We start from the raw sequence: 23338 nt of genomic DNA on the forward strand, positions 1-23338 counted from the left end.
AGTGTAAACAATGAGAGAACCGATCACGAGAAGATACCAACAGTTTGGTTACGTGACAGTTAATGTTAGGAATAGCAGTGCCAACACTGTGTATAAAGAGGGCGTCAGAGTGTAAATGAGAGAACCGATAAGAGAACCGATCACGAGAAGATACCAGACCCCTCATGAGAAGATACCAACAGCTTGGCTACGTGAAGTTAATGTTAGGAATAGCAGCGCCAACACTGTGTATAAAGACGGCGTGAGAGTGTAAATAATGAGAGAACCGATCACGAGAAGATACCAACAGCTTGGTTACGTGACAGTTAATGTTAGGAATAGCAGCGCCAACACTGTGTATAAAGAGGGCGTCAGAGTGTAAATAATGAGAGAACCGCTCATGACCTATAGCTTATAAGTCGCAACAATAATTTCCAATACATCACTATACCAATCTCTCTCCCGAAATTGATTTTGTGTTAAAATAACAAGAAATGTCAATAGAACCTGATTTTCCCAACAAAGTTTTCGTGTGTTATAAGACATTTCAGTTCTCCGTGAAGTTCCTTTGTTTTCAGCTCCAATTTATGTTGGGCCCGGCATGGCCAGGTGGTTCAGACACTCGACTCCTAATCTGAGGGTCGCAGGTTTGAATCCCCGTCACACCAAACATGCTCGCCCTTTTAGCCGTGTGGGCGTTATAAAGTGACAGTCAAACATACTATTCTTTGGTAAAAGAGTAGCTCAAGAGTTGGCGGTGGGTGGTGATGACTAGCCGCCTTCCCTCTAGTCTTACACTACAAAATTATGGACGGCTAGCACAGATAGCCCTTTAATAGCTTTGCGCGAAATAAAAAGAACAAACAAACTAATCGATGTTCTTATTAGAGGATCCAGCCGAGGATTATTTTGGCGGTAAAAAATGAGCCAATATATTTCCTATGTTGAACCCTAAGCTCGTGTGGTTTACCACACGATTCAAATTAATATAAAATTGAAAAAGAACACATCTCAGCATTCAGAGGTTTTAATGCAGTGTTTAAAATGTAAAGTTATTTTCACTATACCTTCATTTTTCCTAAATCACGCCAGGATGAATTCGGCCTCCGTTTTTCTATATGTTATTGCATTCTGAGGTGAATTTTTTTCTGCCGTTGTATATTGTGTTACAATGTTTTAATATACAAGGTCCTTTTCTTGTATTGTAAAGTTTCACAGTCAATGATCCTTCAATCAAAACATTCTACAGAAAAATAGTTTGGTTGTGTTACAACAGTCTGGGCATTAGTGTATCGTGGTTTGAAATATACGAGAGTTTAAAGGAACTCCGATTCTTGTGTTAAATATTTGAAAGATAAACGACGTTCCACAAAAGGCAAACCTGTCGTAATCGCACATAATTAACAAGTTGTGGTGTTTATACTTTCCTAATTCACATGATTTCTTAAAGTAATTAAAATATTCTATGAATGACAATGTATTTTTCTCTGTGTTAGAAAGTTTATTACTAATTAAATCTATTTTTTGTTCTATACCACTCTTGAGCCAAACTGGTCTATGTTTATGTGTCCAGTATTTCAGGGTTAAATTGATGTACGTTTCTTTGTAACAAAATTCTAGCGTTAAATTGGTCAATGTTTCTGTGTTCCGATATTCTAGGGTCAAACAGGTCTATATTTGTCAATTACACATTACTGGACCAATCTGATTAATGTTTCATGTGATTTAATAATCTTCCAAAGTCAAATATATTTATATTTCTATCTTACAACATTTCCGAGTTAAATTGGTCTATTTCCCATGTTGCAATATTTCAGTTCATGGTTAAATTGGTCAATGTTTCTGTGTTTTAACATTCTAGAGTTAAACTGGTCTACGTTTCTGTGTTCCAACATTCCAAAGTTAGATTGGTCCATGTTTCTGTGTTCCAAAATTCCAAAGTTAGATTGGTCTATGTTCCTGTGTTTCAACATTCCAAAGTTAAGTTGGTCTATGTTTCTGTATTCAAACATTCCAAAGTTACATTGATCTATGTTTCTGTGTTTCAACATCCTAGGGTTAAATTGTTCTATGTTTCTGTATTCCAACATTTCAAAGTTAAGTTGGTCTATATTTCTGTATTCCAACATTCCAAAGTTAGGTTGCTATATGCTTCTGTATTCCAACACTCTAAAATTAGATTGTTCTATGTTCCTGTGTTGCAACATTCCAAAGTTAGATTGGTCCATGTTTCTGTGTTCCAAAATTCCAAAGTTAGATTGGTCTATGTTCCTGTGTTTCAACATTCCAAAGTTAAGTTGGTCAATGTTTCTGTGTTTTAACATTCTAGAGTTAAACTGGTCTACGTTTCTGTGTTCCAACATTCCAAAGTTAGATTGGTCCATGTTTCTGTGTTCCAAAATTCCAAAGTTAGATTGGTCTATGTTCCTGTGTTTCAACATTCCAAAGTTAAGTTGGTCTATGTTTCTGTATTCAAACATTCCAAAGTTACATTGATCTATGTTTCTGTGTTTCAACATCCTAGGGTTAAATTGTTCTATGTTTCTGTATTCCAACATTTCAAAGTTACATTGATCTATGTTTCTGTGTTTCAACATCCTAGGGTTAAATTGTTCTATGTTTCTGTATTCCAACATTTCAAAGTTACATTGATCTATGTTTCTGTGTTTCAACATCCTAGGGTTAAATTGTTCTATGTTTCTGTATTCCAACATTTCAAAGTTAAGTTGGTCTATATTTCTGTATTCCAACATTCCAAAGTTAGGTTGCTATATGCTTCTGTATTCCAACACTCTAAAATTAGATTGTTCTATGTTCCTGTGTTGCAACATTCCAAAGTTAGATTGGTGTATGTTTCTGTGTTCCAAAATTTCAGGGTTAAATTGTTCTGTGTTTTCACCATACGGCACTTCAAGGTCCTTCCATCTCAATGAACAACGTATTCCATTTATCGAAATTTCCTGAGTAAAGTTTAGCTTCAGTGCTATTATTTATTTGCTTGCATGATATCGTGTTCAGTGGCATCTTGTGTTGTGGGTTCTTCTATCATCTCTATCGTACCTCTACAATGACTGACAAAAAATATTAAACGATAAACGACGAATATGTTTTCAGGTACCAAAAGTATCCGTTTCATCATTAAATGGACGCACGAGTTGACAACCAGCCTACGCGTACTTGTAGGGTGTAAAAAAAATTTGATTGATACAACGTTGTTCTGATTAATAAAAAAACAAGTAGCTCAGTCTTTCACTGAACCTTTATCTGTTACCTGTTACAGGGATGGAGAGAAAAAGAAAACATTTAGGGTTCTTTTTTTACGTCCAAAGGGAAGCTATATTTTAACATTTTTATTTTCTGTAATTTGTAAAACAGGATACACTGTAACTCATCGTCAAAGTTGAGCCTAAAAGAACAAGCTGTTCAATAAGTGATCGAACTGATATTATCAGACAGATAAGATCTATCATCAGTGAAACTGTTCACGTGTATCATCACTGCCATGATTGATACACTCGATGGAAGTAAGTTCTTTCTTTTTAACGTTCACTGCTATATTTCAACTGATACAGTCAGTTTCGTATCGTTCCGTGTGGGAGTTTTAACAGTTCTCCCTTGCTTGCGTAATGCATGTAATTTATGAACTTTTACCAGTTTGGAGGAAAAAAAAAACTTTTTTTTTTTTTTTTTGTAACTGCTATTTCTTGAGCCAAAAATTCATGGGTAAAAATACAACATTTTCACGTGGATTTATTTTGCATTGAATATTTCATTATAAACAGTTAATAGTGACATAATATTCCACGCATACTTTTTTTTTAAATTATTGTAATATGCAAAAACATATACGTACTGTGTATACTTAACGCCGTGTTCCTGTGATCGTTAGGTTACGTTGGAAAATTAATTCGCTCCGAAGCAACATTTTCTTAAGGCAATTTAAACTTAACCCTATGTAGAAACGAAGTTATCTAACGTGGAGAAACTCGACAATTTAGTGGTGTCTTTCTGTCATGTGATTTATTACATATATTCAAGGTGATTATTAGAAGTATGTACAAGCAGATATATTGTAGCAATTCCCTTGTTATCCGTCTGAGAATAATAAATTATACCTTAGTCTAAATCACACACACATGCAGGAAGACCTACCTACATATAAAATGGTCTTGAAACGTTGACTCTCTCATAGTCATAAAGTTGTTTCCCTAAAAGAAAATAAGTACTGTTATTCATATGAATAAAACAAATGAACCAGGCGGCTTTAATAAATAAATGAAACTTTACTAATCAAGGGAAGTTTTAGATAAATGAAATCACAATATATATCTCTAAAATATATATTTATGAGCTCAATATTTCCCTTGTACAGTTTCGTCAGGAAATCTTCAGATCCTACAAGTTCACTAATTCAGTTGAGTCTAAACTTGAACAGTTATCAGTATATCGAACACTAATAGGTGTATTTAGAAAAATCAGATCATAGTAAAATAGTATGAAACGGTTTTCTTCTAGAAATGTTTCGTAATAAACTCAGTTTCCATTAAACAAAGATAAGAACAAGTGTTGAATAAAACTTTGCTGTTTGTTTTCAGTTTACGTTTTTCATTGTTTACAAGATATAATAGGAATCGAAGAAACCTTTGCCATGTAACCTTACTTAAATATGTTTATGTTCAATGACTGAAATCACTGTGATGTTACTCAACTGTTTGGAAACATATAAACACACAGTCAGTCACACTGTAAAAGTCTACGCGTGTTTGTTTTTTGGCTTTTTCGGTTCTACATCAGTTCCGGTATTATATATAAAGACATACAGTTGTTTTATCATTGTCCTACAGATGTACAGTAAGGTTTCCTAACCCCCTCCTCTTTAATAGAAAAGAATAACAGTTTGTTTGTTTTGGAGCAAATCCAATTTGAGTTATCTGTTGTGTCTATCGCGGGGAATCGAACCCGGATTTGAGCGTTGTAATTCCGTAAAATGATCGCCGTGTTACGGGAAGACGAGGACAATAGAATCTTAACACTTTATGATTGAAGCGAGAGTGCAGTGCAAACAATCTTAAGAATATCAGATAAGTATAGAAAAATTACTTTTCTTATAGATCTAAAGATGTAGTGTGTGATTGGACAATTCTGTAACTGAAGAGTTTAAAGTGTAAACATATTTATTTATTTTTATCCTTAAAACACGATGGAGCGAGTATTTCAATGATCCTATCTCACAGGAGTACAAAGTGGTTATATTGGTTCTTTTACGGGTATAACATTTCTCGTTTCGCAGGAGTAGCTTGAAAATGGATTCGTAGCTGTACTGATACGAGAAATTTATCTTTATGTTAAAAACAAAACAAAAAACACACACTCGGTTTCCTTGTGCTCTTTACTTGTTAATTTTACTTACTGATGGCGGATAGCTTATTCATGGAACATAGTCGCTACATGTGATTTAAGTGATTTTTAAAACAACTAACTGCAGCATTACAGACACTTGCTTCAAACTCGAAATTACGTTAACTGTTGCTGGAATGGAGGACTTTCAAATTTATATCCTCTGGACTACTGTATGTCTAGCAGCATTCTTTTACAACTGTTATTCCAGATTCATTAGCACATTTTTTTAAATGTACGAAAATGTATGTTATTTGTAGTAATCTATCTTAATCAACAACTTCAGTGAAGTAAATAAAACACAGTGCACAGTTACAGAACATGAACGGGTTAATTGAAATAGTGGGGTTTCCTTGACAGTATCAGCGGGTTACCTGAAACAGTGGGGTTTCCTTGACAATATCAGCGGGTTAACTGAAACAGTGGGGTTTCCTTGACAATATCAGCGGGTTAACTGAAACAGTGGGGTTTCCTTGACAGTATCAGCGGGTTAACTGAAACAGTGGGGTTTCCTTGACAATATCAGTGGGTTAACTGAAACAGTGGGGTTTCCTTAACAATATCAGTGGGTTAACTGAAATAGTAGGGTTTCCTTGACAATATCAGCGAGTTAACTGAAACAATGGAGCTCCCTTGACAACATCAGCGGGTTAATTGACACAGTGGAGTTTCCTTGACAATATCAGATGAGTAATTAAATGGGTTACCTTAACAATATCAGATGAGTAATTAAAGGGGTTTCCTTGGTAATATCAGATGAGTAACTAAAGGGGTTTCCTTGACAATATCAGATGAGTAATTAAAGGGGTTTCCTTGACAATATCATATGAGTTTTTAAAGGGGTTTAAAGGGGTTTCCTTGGTAATATCAGATGAGCAATTAAAGGGGTTTCCTTGACAATATCAGATGAGTAATTAAATGGGTTACCTTGATAAAATCAGCGGAGTAATAAAAACAGTATGAGGAGGTGAAACACAGTGGTTCCTTTAAGATTACCAGTAGAGTAACTAAAACATGGTAACTTCCTTGACAACATCGACAAAATATTTATAACACCACAGTTCACTTGAAAACATCAACGTAATTCTTAAAGTATGGTAACTGTGATTATGTCTGCTAGATGCTTTGTTGTTGTGTTTTATAAGTTTTTACTGCTTATAAGAAATTGTTTATTTTTGGAAATCAGTGTTTGATAATAGGAGAGCTGCAAGTTCCTACAACTAATATGGTAATTTAATTCGTAAATGTGTTATAGATCAGATCACTAATAACTTTCATTTCGATCCAGTGTTTTGTTTAGTTTATAACAGTCAAACATGCTCACCTTAACAGCCGTGGGGACGTTATAATGTGATGATCACTCCCACTATTCGTTGGAAAAAGAGTAGCTCAAGCGTTGGCGGGGGGTGGTGATGAGTAGTTGCCTTCCCTCTAGTTTTACGCTGTTAGATTATGGATGCCTAGCGCAGATAGTTGAAGAATATAATCCATTGTTATTCTAACGGAGCATTAATAACCTCGCTGACAAATTAATTATAAGAAAACATATTAAGTAATCTCTCCACTTCTTTCCGACGTTATATAAATATTAACTTGCTTGCGTTCATTCTCGAAGCACAAATAGGCCAAGTATAACAAGTTCTAGAGAAGTTTATTACAGCATATATTTTCATGTTATTTTAAATTCAATTTTAAAAACGATTTGTACGGTTTTAAAGTGGAGTGCGCCAGTGTAATTCAGTGTGAACGAACTTCTTCGTTTTCACTCTTACATTACTCTACAGAGTAAGTAAGATATAAAGAATTCTGATTCAAAAGTTAACGACAGAAAAGGTAAAACGAAAACAACACGTGGATCTTCGGTGCGGTTCAAGATTTTCGCAAATGGATGTTCCATTTTGAATATAAAGGGTTAAAAACTTATTTCAATAGAATTTCGGGTTAAATGAAAAGCAGCTTAGAAGGAGTTCTTACAAACGTACACCAAGATCTTTATTATTTAAATAAGGTCGAAAATGCGATGTATATGCAATTTCAAGGTAGAGATTTAGTGTTAAAGATTCACATTTTAGCACCATCTGGCACAAGTTCCACAAACTTCCCATAACTGTTCATCTCCTTCCCTTAGAGCAATTCGATTTACCCTACATAATGTGCGTAGACCATAAAGTGAATTTTTGTTTTGACTTATTTAAAGAAAACCGAAAAGATCATTCTTTTTCTTCGAAAATTAAGTTTCTTTTTTCTTTTTTTGGGTTTTGATAAAACGTACTCAATTGTGTCTTTACAATGTCTTTTATTGAATGTTGAAAGTGTTTCAGGAACTGCTGATCGTGTCTCACTGATACATAGAAGGACTATCTTAATTAGCATTCTTTTAACATTTCTTTAAGCCTCTAATAATTTCGATCGTTTTCAACGAAAGTTGTAAAGCAGATACGAAATTCTTTCATGATGTTGGAGTTTGTTAAAGAACTGGTAATCAAGTAAGCACAGAAGAGCTTAGTGTGTTGGAATGGGCTAAGAAATAAATGGCTGCCACATTTAGTCAATTACTTTCTGATGCTTACATATAACTGCTAAAGTTTAGTTACAGAGTTATTAGAACATCTGATTTCGCCATTATCACGTGCTTTACAGTTTCCATAGCTTCCAAGAAGACTGGAAAGTGTTACTAAAGTGGAGATCCGGGACGTAGTTATGGAGTTAGTGTTAAGTTTGTGAAGTTCTTGCAATGTCTTCAGTGCGATAAAAAGAGTTTTAAGAGCATTTGGGAGCAGGCTATCGGTAAGCACGTTAGTGCTGAGTATAAGGAACAAACAACAAGAAACAAACCATCTGGTGTAAGCAATGTTATCATTACCCTCTCAAGTTTGTTAGCTTTCTCACGGAAACCTCGTGTTTCTCTAAAACGCTTAAGTACAGGGTGAAGCAGGAATTACAAGCCAATAAAAGATGAACATTAAATGACTGTTACAAGTAGAATCAGGGCCGCATGACTTTAGTCAAGGAATGAAACATCAAAAACAAGTAATAAAAACACTTTGTGAAGATAAAATTATGCAAGGATAGCAGTGCGAAAAACGAATGTAAACTTTTCTTCTGTTATTTCTTTAATGTACATTTCTTAACATTAAGCTCCAATGAGTCAAGGTTATGACCAGTGATGATTAATAATCTATTGTAACTCATTGTATGATATGATATATGGGGCCATTCCAGAAGTGTAAATAGGAAACTGATATGATTTTAACATTTCTATATCATACTTAATGTTTGCAAATTTTTTATTACTTGTAGATACTTGAGTGATTTTTAACTTAGCTGAACGAATGTTTTGATCCCATACGTAAATAACTAATATGTATGATAATTATGGTTAACTGTATCTTATACGTTATAATTAGGTGACTTGTATCTAATATGCGCTATAATTACGGTTACCCGTATCTTATGTGTGTTATGATTGTGGTTAATTGTATGTCATATCTGTTGCAGTTGTGGTTATTTGTTTGTTTGAATTTCGGGCAAAGCTACACGAGGGCTATCTGCGCTAGCCGTACCTAATTTAACAGCGTAAGACTAGAGGGAAGGCAGCTAGTCATTACCACCCACCGCCAACTGTTGGGCTACTCTTTTACCAACGAATAGTGGGATTGATCGTCACATTATAACGTCCCCACGGCTGAAAGGGCGAGCATTTTTGGTGCGACCGGGATTCGAACCCGCGACCCTCAGATTACGAGTCAAAAACAAACAAACAACTGTCTGTTATATGTCTTACTTGATCTCGCATAATAAAATTCTGTATTCATTGTATAACAATATCTTTGTAATAAATAAATAAACATTTGTATTTATGAGACCTAGTAATAAGAGCTGTTTACTTATCACTAACATGCCACGTGACGTATCAACTAATATTCTCTAAACCAGGCTTCCGTATGACCTAAAATATTTAGCTGTCACAACTTCGACGAGCATTTACTATCAGTTACTAAGGATGAGCGATGGCAATCATCACAACCAAAAGCAGTACAGTTCAGGGTGATAGAAACAAACAAAACTATCTAACATTATAATATGAAATTGTGGTCGTAAAAGAGACAATAATTATTAGCAGTTTTAGGAAAACCTGACAAATCATTTTGTTCCACGTCCTTATTATGATTACATGTATATGTGTGTGTGTATCGTACATTACTAATGGCTACAATGCAAATGCATAATGTATTACATAAGTTATATACTGCCACGAACTGAACATTTTACTGACATTGAATATTATGGTGTATAACGTCTAAGACACTGATCAATATATCATCGGTCTTATTGTATGATATTCACCAAACTAAGATAAATGTTTCACGACACCTATCATCTAATTTTCAACAAATGTTTTCTGTATACCAGTACAAAGATAATTAAATAATACAGTAGTGTAGTCTTATGAATAATGAAGTATTTTCTATTACTTTTATAAAATCAAACTTTATCTTACAGGCGCTTTGAACAATGGCTTTTATGTTGCTTAGCAACAAAAATACAACCTGATATATTTGTTAGTCTATGTACTGAAAGTGTAAAAATGAAATGGACAGCCAGCGAAACTGGTAAAAAAAAATATTTATTTTGTTACAATACTAGCTGGAGTACCCGTCCATTGAACGGAAGATATATAGATTCATGATTAATGAAAGGTTATCTTAGGACATGAAAAGTGCTTCCATTATTTGTGATTGTTTTAACAAACGCAAAAACAAACACCATAAAGCCCGCAAAACATGTGAAACCGCAAATTTACATGTAGATATCTCCCCCTGATGGACTCAACAAACTTTCGTGCTAAATTTGACGGAGATCCATCAATATTGTACGAAGTAGTTGTAAAAAAAACCGCAAAAATGCTATAAAAACAACAAAATACTAAAGTGATTTTTTTTGTACCCCCATGTCGACCTAACGAACGTCCACACCAATTTTGGTGAAAATCCCTCCACACACCCTGTGAAGTAATTACGTAGACATACAACAGACAGTAATAAGATTTATATATATAGACATAAATTTGTTTATTTCTTAATTTTAGTGACTACACTTATTAAAAAAAGTTTGTCAGATATGCGATGCTAAAGCTTAGGATTAGTTGAACAGTAAATTTTAAAAATTATATGTTGGCCAATCATATACGTTTGTTGTTATTTAGCTTTCACTTGGCTATAGTTTACGTGATAACCAGCTTTGCCCGAACTGTCAAAAACTAATGGGTTTGGAATTTTGCAATAGTTATTAAATTACGCAACAGAAAATAGTTAACGTTAGATCGTAAAATAACATTTTCAGTTATTTATTCATAATATTAAATATCTTAAGGTTTAGTTCGAACTAAACTAGAGTGAAAAGAACTACACAAGTTGCACTAGGAATGTATCTTAGGCTTAACTAAAGGTAGGCCTAAGACAAGTAGAGATACATTTAGGTGTCTGCGATTGCAATTCTTTTGTATTATTTTGAAACCGATAGTTCTGACACATCAGCTTAACGTATGGAATTCGTTTGTTTCTTGTTAAATTAGTTAACTGTAAATACAAACGGTCATGATTTAGGCCTATAATCGTGTATTTAAACGAAGTAATGCAACAATGAAGTTTGATTGTATATGTTTAGTAGGTCTCAGCTGGTAAGGTATATTTGTGGATTAACTACTAAACAGATACAGCAACGACATAAATAATAGTATATTAGTGGTTTGCAAATATCTTTTTTTTTTTTCCATCGTGCCAGTGGATTTATATTTAATGATCGTATGTTGAACAAAACAATAAATACGTATTTCCATGGTTTTCAACACAAAAACGTTCATAACATGACTATAGCGTTTTGAATCCGTGTAACTTCTTCATATATAACCTAAATTAATTTAGATGTGTAAATAATGTTATGACATTTCGTCGACTTCATAATTAAGTATTATACAGCGTACCAACTTAACATATATATATACAAAAATAAACTTTTTGTAACCAATGTTTTCTATTCAATAATTTTTAATCAAACTAGAACAATAAATTGGACTTCGATTTTTTCCACTAAACAATTTTAAATTCGTTATTTAATTTCTGTAGTGCATATTGGTGTATAGAAAACATTTTAATACTGGACATAAATGACCTTATAACACCAAATTTTTATTTAATTAAACACTAAACGTTTCGCTATACAGATTCTTTAGGAGCGTCCCACTAAAACATAAACCGAAAGTGACAGTATGAAGCTTCAGATGTTTTAAATAAAAAAAAACTCCAGCCAAACCAAGGAATGCATTAGGCCAATTAATTTAGGTATTTTGTGGTGAAGGAATACAGACCCAAGACCCCATATATGTATTATAAACACTTTACTATTATAAGAAACTTAATACCCGGCATGGCCAGGTAACCAACCACCTTAAGGCATTCGACACGTAATCTGAGGGTCGCGGGATCGAAAACCCGTCACACCAAACATGCTGCCCTTTCCAGCCGTGGGGGCATTATAAGTATCGGTCAATTCCACTATTCCAAAACATCTTTCCACGGATGCAAGAATACTTTCACCTATCCTTGATGACGAGAAACCCACTTGAAATAAAAATGTATCTCAGAACAGCTGGTATGAGTATTAACACTTTTATTGATAAGGAGAGAACAACGTTTCGACCTTCCCAGGTCATCTTTCTTAACCTGGTCGAAACTTTGTTCTCTCCTTATCAATAAAATTATTAATGCCCATACCCGCCGTTCTGAGATACATACTTTCACTTACTTCCGTGGTATACCCAACATTTCTTTTTTGTAAATATAAAATAAATTGTGTTTAGCAAGGTGTCCTTAATATAAAAAAAAATAGTTACACGAAACTAGTTGTTATTTGTTTTTAAGCACAATGCTACACAAAGGTCTATCTGTGTTCTACCCACTACGGGTATCGAAACTCGGTATCTAGCAGTCTAAGTCCGTAGACATACCCGCTGTGTCACTAGGGGGCACGAAGCTGGATTCCATATCGACCGTACTAAATATCTGAATTTTTAAGTTCCTCCATTTTGTTTGGTGTCTGCAAGACATGCATGTTCATGAGTTGCACGTTGGCATGACATAAAGTGTTGTCAACAGGAGGTCTTATGGGATGGATCAGAAGTGATTTTTTTGTCTTTATTATTGGTCACGAAGTTTCAAGGTACTCCTTTTCAGAGTTTGAATAACTAAACGTTTAACATTTATTTTCTATGTTTATTTTACTGTCAAAGACTGAAGTAATAAAGCAACAAATTACCGCTTGTGTCATTGGTCTGTTTACGTGACACCATAATACGATACTCTCCAGAGCAACAAAGCACATACAAAGAAATAAGCCAACTTTACCCCTGCTCCGAGAACATGATGTAAAATAAATAAGCATAGGTATCCTACAGTGTTTATATCGAGAATTCCTTAGGGTAATAAGACTACACTTTGAATCCATGAAAACTTAAGGCACAGTATATGGTTTGAAGCTGATACAATAATCGTCGCAAGAGCTTCAGTATTGGTCATCCTTCTAGTGGAAACGTACAGGTGTACAAATATAATCGCCTGCTTTATTGAGTACCAATACAGAGAACAAGACTTAAGACACTACCCTTAATCTGTATTATCAAGGAGTCCATTATTGCAAGACATATTTTGGTTACAAATTGTACGAAGATTAAAAAGAGTGAAAAGCTCTGCCCTTAATGGCGTGTTGCATGTTCATTGACTGTAGTATATACAACTCCTTTCTTACAAATACAAAATTCACTTTCATATATCCATCGCGTATTATTTATTCTGAATCATGAGCTTGTGCACATGCTTGGTCATACATTACCGGTCCCCCGTTAGTACAGCGGTATGTCTCCGGATTTACAACGCTACAATCAAGGGTTCGATTCCCCTGGGTAGGCTTGGCAGATAGCCCGATGTGGCTTTGTTATAAGAAAACACACACACACACTATACATTATCCCTTTTCATAAATACAAAAATAATTTACTGAAATCAGATATTAATAAATATCTGTACCTGTAACCCTCTAACGATACCCCCCCCTTCCAGTACTCCCTCGGATAGAATGAAACGATGGTTACATTCTTGTTGTTGTTTACTGATCCAAGCTGTGCTGATGAGCTTTAAATAGGCAAAACTGCAGTTCACAGTAGAGGGTAAGCCAATGAAAGAACACATTAGGCCTTTACGTCACATTTTGGTTTTTCTAATTTCACCTTTGGTGATTGTTTTGTTTTGAATTTCGCGCAAAGCTACACAAGGGTTATCTGTGCTAGCCGTCCCTACTTTTGCAGTGTAAGACTAGAGGGAAGGCAACCTGTCATTACCGCCCACCGCCAACTCTTGGGCTACTCTTTTGCCAACGAATAGTGAGATTAACCGTCATACTATAACGCCCCCCACGGCTGAAAGGGCGAGCATGTTTGGTGTGACGGGGATTCGAACCCACGACCTTCAGATTTCCAGTCGAACACCCTAAGCATCTGGCCATGTCGGGCGATCTCTGATGAAGAATAAAAGAAATCTATAACATACACATACAATCATTAAATACTTGGTTCACTTTCACCAGTTGGAAACTGTTTCGGGTTTGTACCAATCTGATATAGTTTTATGGAATTATTGAGACTATTTTTCTTGGAGAATGCACTGGTCGAAATGTTGTGAAAGATACTACTAGACACAATAAAGACGATAATAATACCATTTGCAATTCTAACACCCCGTCCCAACAATTGCTCACAACTTGGTCCGTCGTATATTATCGAATAACAAATTCAACGAAACGTGCTAGCATTATTCAAAAAACTGAATTAACTTGAATGAAACGGGCTGAAAATCCCATATTCAATAATAATACCTTCCCAACTCCCAGAAACTATCAGACAGTTCTCTCTAAAATATAGAAGCATCTTACAATTGTACGTTATCAATATCTGCTTTAGAAAACGAAAAATAATTTGTACCCGACGAAAAAAAGAGAGAGAGAGAAAAGATTAATAGAAAGACAAACCCAAACAATAGTTGGCAAATGTTATTAACCTGTTTATACGCTTCGGATCAAAGCCCTTCCTAAACAGTGTTGTATAACAACGATTTGTAAATAGCATTGCTTAAAGAAGGAAGTCAAAATCAAAACAGAAATCATATACCAAAGATTCTGGGACTCCATATTCTTCACTGTATTACCTTGTGATTATACGGGTTTTATTTTCTAAAGTGATAAAATGGATAAAATCATATTTTCTAAAGTGATAAAACGGATAAAATCATATGTTCCTCGGCTCAAAAGAACAAACAAACAACCTTCTACCAATAGCAGGTTGTCTGGTATATCTACCACTGATTTGTTCCATCTTCTTTCTCAACCATTACAACCATCACTCACATAACCACATTTATATCCACCCAACATTCTTCCTATAAGTACAATTATAGTTTGCATATACCTGTATGTAAACCTAACAGTCCTTTCTGGTACGTACCCCGCTGGGACAGAAATAAGTCTTCGAATTTACAATGCTAAAATCAGGGGTTCGATTCCATTCAGTGGGCACAGCATATAGCCCGATGTGGCTTTACTATATAAGAAAACACACAAACACCCTTTCTGCTACAATAAAAGGTATTTAGATTTATCTGTTGTCTTTATATAGACATCTCTCCCTCCAGTTATAAAAATAACTTGTATATACTTGTCCACTGCCAAAAATTCTTCCCTGCAACGAAAACAAATTTATTTACATATCTTTAGCGTATTCAGATCTCCGCTTTCAATACCACGACTATTTGTATATGCTAATGGACAATTCAACAGTCATTCATACCAAATACATTATTTATTTACACAAATTAAATCTACCCAACTTCTTCCTCCACCATTACAAGAATAAAAGTCTTCTATCAGTTATCTTTCTCTTGGATAGAAAATAACAAGATTATTACCTTAAAATACAAATAAAAATTCCATATAATCATTTTCTATTTGATGTTACTCTTGGACAAATGAACTTACAAATCAACTCACTAACTACTGTTATACATTGTTCTCGTGTTACAGCCAACAGTATATATACATATACTAACTTGTGACAAGCTGAGAAACGTTATTTACCAACCTCAGCTACTAATACAACAACTTACGTGCACCCACGATCTACTCACAAACACTACTTACTTATAAAGCAACAACTTACGTGCACCCACGATCTACTCACAAACACTACTTACTTATAAAGCAACAACTTACACGTATCCGGGATCTACTCACAAACTCCAGATAATACTACTACAACTTAATGTACCTGCGATCCACTCACCAATCTTAGCTACTACAACAACTTAAATGTGCCATTGATCTACTCACAAACACTACATACTAATCAAGCAACAACTTACATGTACCCATGGTTCAGATGTAGGGATGTTGCTCGGTAGTGGGGAATACTATTTTCACTGACAAGGCAACACCGACAACACAGTAGATCTGATGCAGCTTGGCGCAATTCTCTGTTTAACATCAACAGCAAGGTTGGGTTTACAAACGCATGCACAAAAGCTACGTGTAAGCTGACTTGGTACGTTAAAGAGGCCGTGTCCATTCCTGGCTGGGCGAGTGTAATAGCGAAGAGAGGACCCCAGAAGATAACGTAAGCCACGAGGAGGACAACAAACATCTTCACACGATGGAGTCCTTCACGTTCCAGCCTATGTATATAGTTCTGTATGTGTTCGTGCTCTCCCGTCTCACGCTCTGACTGCACTGAGATCATAGTGGTCACCAGACTTGCTACTCTGATGGCCTCGAGATTTGACTTGGTTAAGTCCCGATGCATCTTCCGCAGGTGCACAGCGGTCAGTAAGATACATAGCATGTTGACAGACACCCATAGTACGTTCAGGACATAGTGGCGAACGGGTCCATACACCATGGGACAAACATCTCCTTGTCCTGACTCTCGGCCACCTGAAAGGGCGCCACTGAGGAATGTGGGGCCGAGGTTAATAGTGATACTGGCAAACCAGATGATGAAAAATCCAAAAGCTATACATTGGCGACTATCTAGAGGAATTCCACGAGATTCTACATTGTTTTGATTGTTCTCCAACAATGGTTGGCTTAGATCAGGAACCAAGGGTGCGTCATTGATGACAGAAGTTAAGAGGTTGACAGTAGATACAGTGACCAACAGTAAAAAGGCTGTCTCTAACACTGAACATTTAGCTAAACTTTGGCACATCATAACGCTGACAGCTAAAGGGACCAGGAGGCTTGCCCGGGCACAGTCTACCAGACCCTGGTGGAACAACAGCCCTTGGGACCATCTGGAAAGACAAGTGTAAATGTTTATACATTACTGTTCTATTTTACATTCAGCTTCAATAAATAATGTGGAAGCTTTTATACTACTGAATAATTATTTCAGTTATCAATGATTTATTTTTACCAAACGAAAATCGGGCGGAATTCTAAGTTTTGAATACAAACAATTATTTATACTGGTTTACCTGGAATTGTTTGTTTTAATTTCGCGCAAAGTTACACGAGGGTTAGCTGCGCTAGCCGTCCTTAATTTAGCAGTGTAAGACTAGAGGGAAGGCAGCTAGTCGTCACCACCCACCGTCAACTCTTGGGCTTCTCTTTTACCGACGAATAGTGGGAGTGACTGTCACATTATAACGCCCACACGGTTGAAATGGCGAGCATGTTTGGTGCGACGGGGATTCTAACCTACGACCTTCAGATTATTGGTAGAACATCCTAACCACCTGGCCATGCCGGACTTTTTACTTGGAGTAAATTTCAAAACTGTAGGGTATGAATTTGTTACGGATCTGTTTCTGCTTTGGTTCATTGGGCAAAAATATATTTAAACACTTTGAATAAAAAGACAATTAAAAGTAATATAACAATTTTACCCAACATTACGATATTCTTGATTGATCAGAAATTTACTAGTTGTGTCATTGTTAATTGTTAGTCAGGTAATTGTGGGTTTAGAACAAAAGTTAAAAAGTATAAAGAAACAGAAAACAAGTGAAACATTAATAACATTTCAGAACTATACACTTACATTCTTGAAAGGTATAATCAAGGTAGATTATAATATTTTTTTCCGAATCTGAGAGAAATAAAGAAGTTTAATGAAACATTGAAATGCTTGGGAATTGGGGCTTTATGAAAAATTCTATCTCAAAAAAAATTGATTTGTTTGTTTGAAGTTAAGCACAAAACTACACAATGGGCTCTCTGTGCTCTGCCCACCACGGGTAACGAAACCTGGCTTGTAGCATTGTAGATCCACTGGGGGGCAAAAGGAGTTGGACATTCTAATATAATTTCTCCGATTTAATTAAAATGTAACCTTGCACTAAAAATTTATAAGATGCGAACATTTAATTAATTATTTATTATAACATTTAGGCCCAGCATAGCCAGGTGGGTTAAGGTGTTCGGCTACCTGTTACATGCTCGCCCTTTCAGGCGTGAAAACATTATAATGTAACGACCAATCCCACTATTCGTTGGTAAAAGAGTAGCCCAAGAGTTGGCGGTGGGTGGTGATGACTAGCTGCCTTCCCTTTAGTCTTACACTTTTAAATTAGGGACGGCTAGCGCAGATAGCCCTCGAACAGCTTTGCGCGAATATCAAAACAAGCAAAAATTATAACATTAAATCTAAATAATTAAATAAAAAGATAATTAGTAAATACTTTGTTTCAGAATTCTTTCAAATATTTACATATTCGTACTTTTGTTTTATATAATATAATAAATAAAAATATATTTTTGTTCTCAACTATAACTTATGATTAACTAATGCAAATATTCTGATATAACATGAACAGACATTTCAATAACTACAAAAATATTCAAAGACAGACTTCGTGAAAAAGTTATACAAACCATATTTTATTCTTTGCACCAGTGCTGATCTTTTTCGCTATGTTTGTCCCCATATTTATTTTAATCATATATATTACTTTAATATTTCACGGTGTCACTTTTATTTTCTACAAAACGTAACAATGACAATTTAAGTCTACGTTATCGTTTTTTCAATATAAAAAGCTTCTTTTAAAACTCAGAAATTAAGTTTTAAAGTGATTGGATTCACCCTCCCAAAGGATACATCACGATTCGAATTCGGGCTAATTGCTTGTGTTACGTAATTAACGAAAAAGCTTTTAAAATGCATAGCGAGCGATACATTAATTAGAATAGTGCTTCCTCCTGTAGGAAACAGGATAAGGACACGGTGAAAATGAATTAATAGGATTAATGACAATTATATATGGAAAATGAATATTTTTATCAAAACTATTAATAAAATGATTAACTATTATTGAATTTATGGCTTACTTTTTATTGATTTAGATTACACTTAGTTGATCAAGTGATTAGCGTCTCGTCTGGGGTCCAAGGTTCGAGTCTCCACATACCTGTGAACACGCTCCACTCTTTCAGTAGTAACAGCGTTATCATTGTGACAGTTAATCCCACTATTTTCTAAAGAGTAGCCGTGCAGCGAGAACTGCTACTTGGCTGTCTTCCGTCTTGTCAGCTGTTTTTAATTATAATAATTTAATATGGTTGGTGTATCGTATAACGTACCGTTCAGATCGAAAATACCAAATGCATTAGCCAAGCTAATGTACAACGAAGTTCGAAATAAGCCCGCCATAGACAGATGATTAAGGCCATCGACTCGCAATTGGAGGGTCGCGGGTTCGAATCCCCGTCCCACTAAATATGTCAACACTTTCAGCCATGGTGGCGTTATAATGCCAAGGTCAATCCCACTATTCTTTGATTAAAGAGTCGCTCAAGAATTTGTGGCGAGTGGTGATTACTAGCTACCTTCCCTCTAGTCTTTCTCTGCTAAATTAGGGAGGTCTAGAGCAGATATCCTTCGTGTAACTTTGCGCGAAATTCAAAATAAGTTCGAAATAATATATTAATATAAACGTTGAGCCATCAGAGGATTTACAATTTATATGTTTTAATCACACCAGCTACAGCTAATTTATTATCCATCTCATATTTCCAAGTGGTAAAAAAAATGTTTTATATTTTCTTGTACAATACGTGTTATTTATTTTACCAAGAAATTTAGTAGCTTATTACCAATTAACCAATACGGGAGCAGATCTGGAATTTTCAAAAAGAGAGATGTATCCAAATAAGTAGATATTAGAGAGCGAGAGAGAGGGAGCTTATTCCCAATAAGAACACAAAACATTTTAAAATTTAAAATCTTTCTAAATCTACTTCTTGACCCTTTCCATTGATTTTTTGCTGGTCACTCTCACTGGCAAATTAGCAGTGAGAAATAAAATGGTCAATATTTTAAGAGTTGCTTGCTGATGGAATGGAGACAAAGATGAAATGTTCGGCAATCATACTGAGGAAAATACTTGTGGCGGGTCTTAAATAGGTCGTAATGTTTTTGAAGAGAAATTCTTTAAGGCCTATCTTCGACATTTTACAGAGGATCCACACTAGCATTCACCTTTCGATTCGGCACTACGACAATAACTGATCCCAGGAAACAATTAAATATATTTATAACACTTTCATCTCTATTCTTCTCGTTATCTATATTTAATTATTTATTTTTATTATATTTCTTGCATTTGGAAATGTTAGGAGTTTTTTGCCACCTTAAGATCTTTTCCCCTGGAACAGTTTCAGCTATAAAGTTAACTAGCTTGTTGGATTTTTATGTAATTGACTGCGTATGTTATGGGGAAATAATCGATATAAAACATTTTTTTTTTAATATTCGAAGAAATGTTTTTATTTTAAAGCGAAAATTTTCCACGGGCTCGGCAGTATGTCTGCGAACTTATAACACGAAAAACAGGGTTTCGATACTCGTGGTTGATACAGCACAAATAGTCCCTGTTGTAGCTTTGTGCTTAACACTAAACAAACTAAAGCGAAAAATACGAGACAAGTGGTGGAAAACAAGATAGAAGTACATAGTACACTCATATTTGTCTTTACTAGATGAAGTAATCTTCTTATCTTTTATTGAAACCTGTTTTTCTTATTCGGTCGTATAATTTCTGGGTTAAATCATTATAACTTCTAATTAAATCGTTTTGCAATTAATCTAGAATTTTGTAATCGTTCATAATTTGGCAGTAACATAAGGAAAACATGTTTGATGATAATTTCTTTAACATTTTCAAGGTTAAATATTCAAAGATATACTTCATTTAACAGGTAGGCTTATCCTCTTTAGGAGGTTTTTTATGTGTTTTTTGAAATTCGGGGAAACCTACACGAGGGCTATCTGCGCTAGCTGTCCCAAATTTAGCAAAGGGAAGGCAGCTAGTCATCAATACACACCGCCAGTTCTTGGGCTACTCTTTTACCAACGAATAGTGGGATTGACCTAACTTTATAACACCCCCGTGGTTGAAAGGGCGAACATGTTTGGTGTTGCGGGAACTTGAACCCGCGACCCTCGGATTGCCTTAACCCACCTGGCCATGCCGAGGCCACTTTAGCAGGAAGAAAGCATTATTTTTGTTTGTAATTAAATATAAAGCTACACAAAGGGCGATCTGTGCTCTGCCCATGAGGGCTATCGAAACCCGGTTTTAAACGTTGTAAGTCCCCAGACATATCGCTTGCCACTATTTAAAACGTATAACTCTAAACTTTATTAGTTTTAAATTAAAGAAACACACACGTGAGAAAATAAATATTTCTTTGTAAAATAATTTTCTTGTATTTTTAACCCTGAATCCACCTCTTAACCATGTTAAAATCCATAAAATACGATGTTAAGGTACACATCCCCTTATTTGTACTAATGTTTCATTTACGACTGTTTATTGTTTAGAGTAACATCTAAAGAATACAAAGGATGACGGAAAACTGAGTGTTGTTTTGTTTCTTTGAAACTAAGCTCAAAGATACACAATAGGCTACGTGTTCTGCTTGGTTTCTGTGTGTGTTTCTTATAGCAAGGCCACATCGGGCTGTCTGATGAATCCACCGAGGAGAATCGAACCCCTGATTTTAGTGTTGTTAGTCCGAAGACTTACCGCTGTCTAAGCGGTAGACTGCTGGGTTTCTAACGTTGTAAGTCCACAGATGTGATACTACCGTGCCACTGAGAAAACTGATTTTGGTGTATCGTCAAACTGATTGACGCGTTTACCAATTTTGATGAGATTCGATTCTATTTTCGGTGTAAATATGAGCAGAAACTTAGATATTTCAATGAAAACAATAATCAGAAGCATGGAAATAAGAAAAGAAAGAGATCGCCTTTGCAAAATGTTTCAGTAACGGGAAAAAATGAATGAGTTTCGAGACGAGCTTTATTAAAATTCGGATCAAGAGCTAACACCTTCAGCGAATTAGGCACTGCTTTAAGCACATCAGCGAGACCATATATACTATACTATAGCTGCATATTGGACACTTATTGCATCTTGACCACTAATTCGAGCACGTCAACTCGACCTTAAGTAACCCGGTAATATTCTAAGCACGCTAGGCTCTAATGCATCTTGACCATTGTTGGAAGCATCGCATCTCTACTTGAAACATACTGAGTTAAAGAAGATTGTACGTATCACAAATATTTACTACCATAGCGAAAACATGGTAGTAATAAATAAAATATTAGTAAAACTATAGTTCTCTTCAATTCTGTAATCATAAGGTTTTACCAAGCACTGACTGCTTCGACTATGAGTCTTGAGTACAATTCTAGAGGATGCAACGATTTTTCTTTTCAGTATTTAACAATAGCGAGTTTTACGAGTTTTGCTATTGATCGCAGTGTCTCTAATAGTTTTTATCGTCCATCATGTGTAGTACATATCTCTGTTGATTAATGGCGTCCAATTAACCACAAACAGAACTCGTCGTGTTTTCAGTGGGCGGTCTGCTGATGTAATTATCTTCCAAGGTGGATTACATTTCTCGACTTCAGTCATCTCAGAACTTTAGGTTGACTACCGACCATCTACAAACGAATAACATCCTACTCATTTCGTAAAGTCGATATCTGTACAACCACTGATCTGTGCTGATTCAGAAAGAAAGCTTTCAACTTGTGGGCGCGCGCGTGTATGGAACGTGAAGGAGATTATTACTCTTCAAACTCACTCTCTGGGGTTTATCCATAAAAATCTCGCTTTCATTAACCTGTCTTAATATTTTTAACACTGATCTCGTTCCACGTGTTGCGACTCAGTAATGTAAAAGACTACAACTCAACTTGCCCATCACTGAAAACCTTTCATATTCCTTTCTCCTGACGCTTATTTTTCACGAAAGAAATTAGAAAACCTTATTAAAAGTCGGCTCATGCTGCTGGCATTGTTTCCACATTTCATTTTAAATTAACACAAAGAAACACGCGCTTCTTGAAGTTGCAGTGTGCAGTGTGAACCAAAATGTCTAACTGCGCCATCTATCATTTTCTCTGTCATACATAAATAAACGTAACATTCAAGAAAGTTAGAAAAACACTCCATACTGACTTGTTATTTGATAGCTGATTCATATACAAACGTTGATACTGCTAGTATCTGCATCTGGAATCCGAATATTGCGACCTCTACCGCACAATCAAAGAAGCTTATCATCATTCAGAGCTAACATTCTGCTGGAATGTTCTCTGTTTCTTTGTAAACAACAATAGAAAAACCATTCCACATGACTGATTACATGTTAGGTCACTGTGAACATGAGGATTTATGTTTGTTCCTGTTCCAATAAATGTCAGATATCCGGAAGTAATTTCCTTGTTGTTGTTGTTTTCAATTGTATTTTCCAGTTGGTACGTAGCTGTCTGTTCATTAGAAAACAACAATGAAAATCCCTTTATTTCTAGCCAATTCACACAACTAGTTCCTACTCAAAT

General features: G+C 35.4%; 1 protein-coding gene across 2 annotated transcripts in view; it reads right to left on the reverse strand.

The window, feature by feature from the left end:
- Positions 1–23338, reverse strand: part of LOC143223582 (uncharacterized) — a 61619-nt gene that overhangs the window by 17674 nt on the left and 20607 nt on the right. For both annotated transcript variants that reach the window (XM_076451709.1, XM_076451710.1), the window contains 2 exons: positions 15840–16766; positions 4132–4187 (listed from right to left, as the gene is read on the reverse strand). In XM_076451709.1, the coding sequence (XP_076307824.1) occupies positions 4172–4187; positions 15840–16766 (943 nt within the window). In that variant the 3' untranslated portion in view covers positions 4132–4171. The remainder of the gene's footprint in view (positions 1–4131; positions 4188–15839; positions 16767–23338) is intronic.

The sequence above is a fragment of the Tachypleus tridentatus genome, chromosome 8, assembly GCF_004210375.1.
Source record: "Tachypleus tridentatus isolate NWPU-2018 chromosome 8, ASM421037v1, whole genome shotgun sequence".
Classification (NCBI taxonomy): Eukaryota; Metazoa; Arthropoda; class Merostomata; order Xiphosura; family Limulidae; genus Tachypleus; species Tachypleus tridentatus.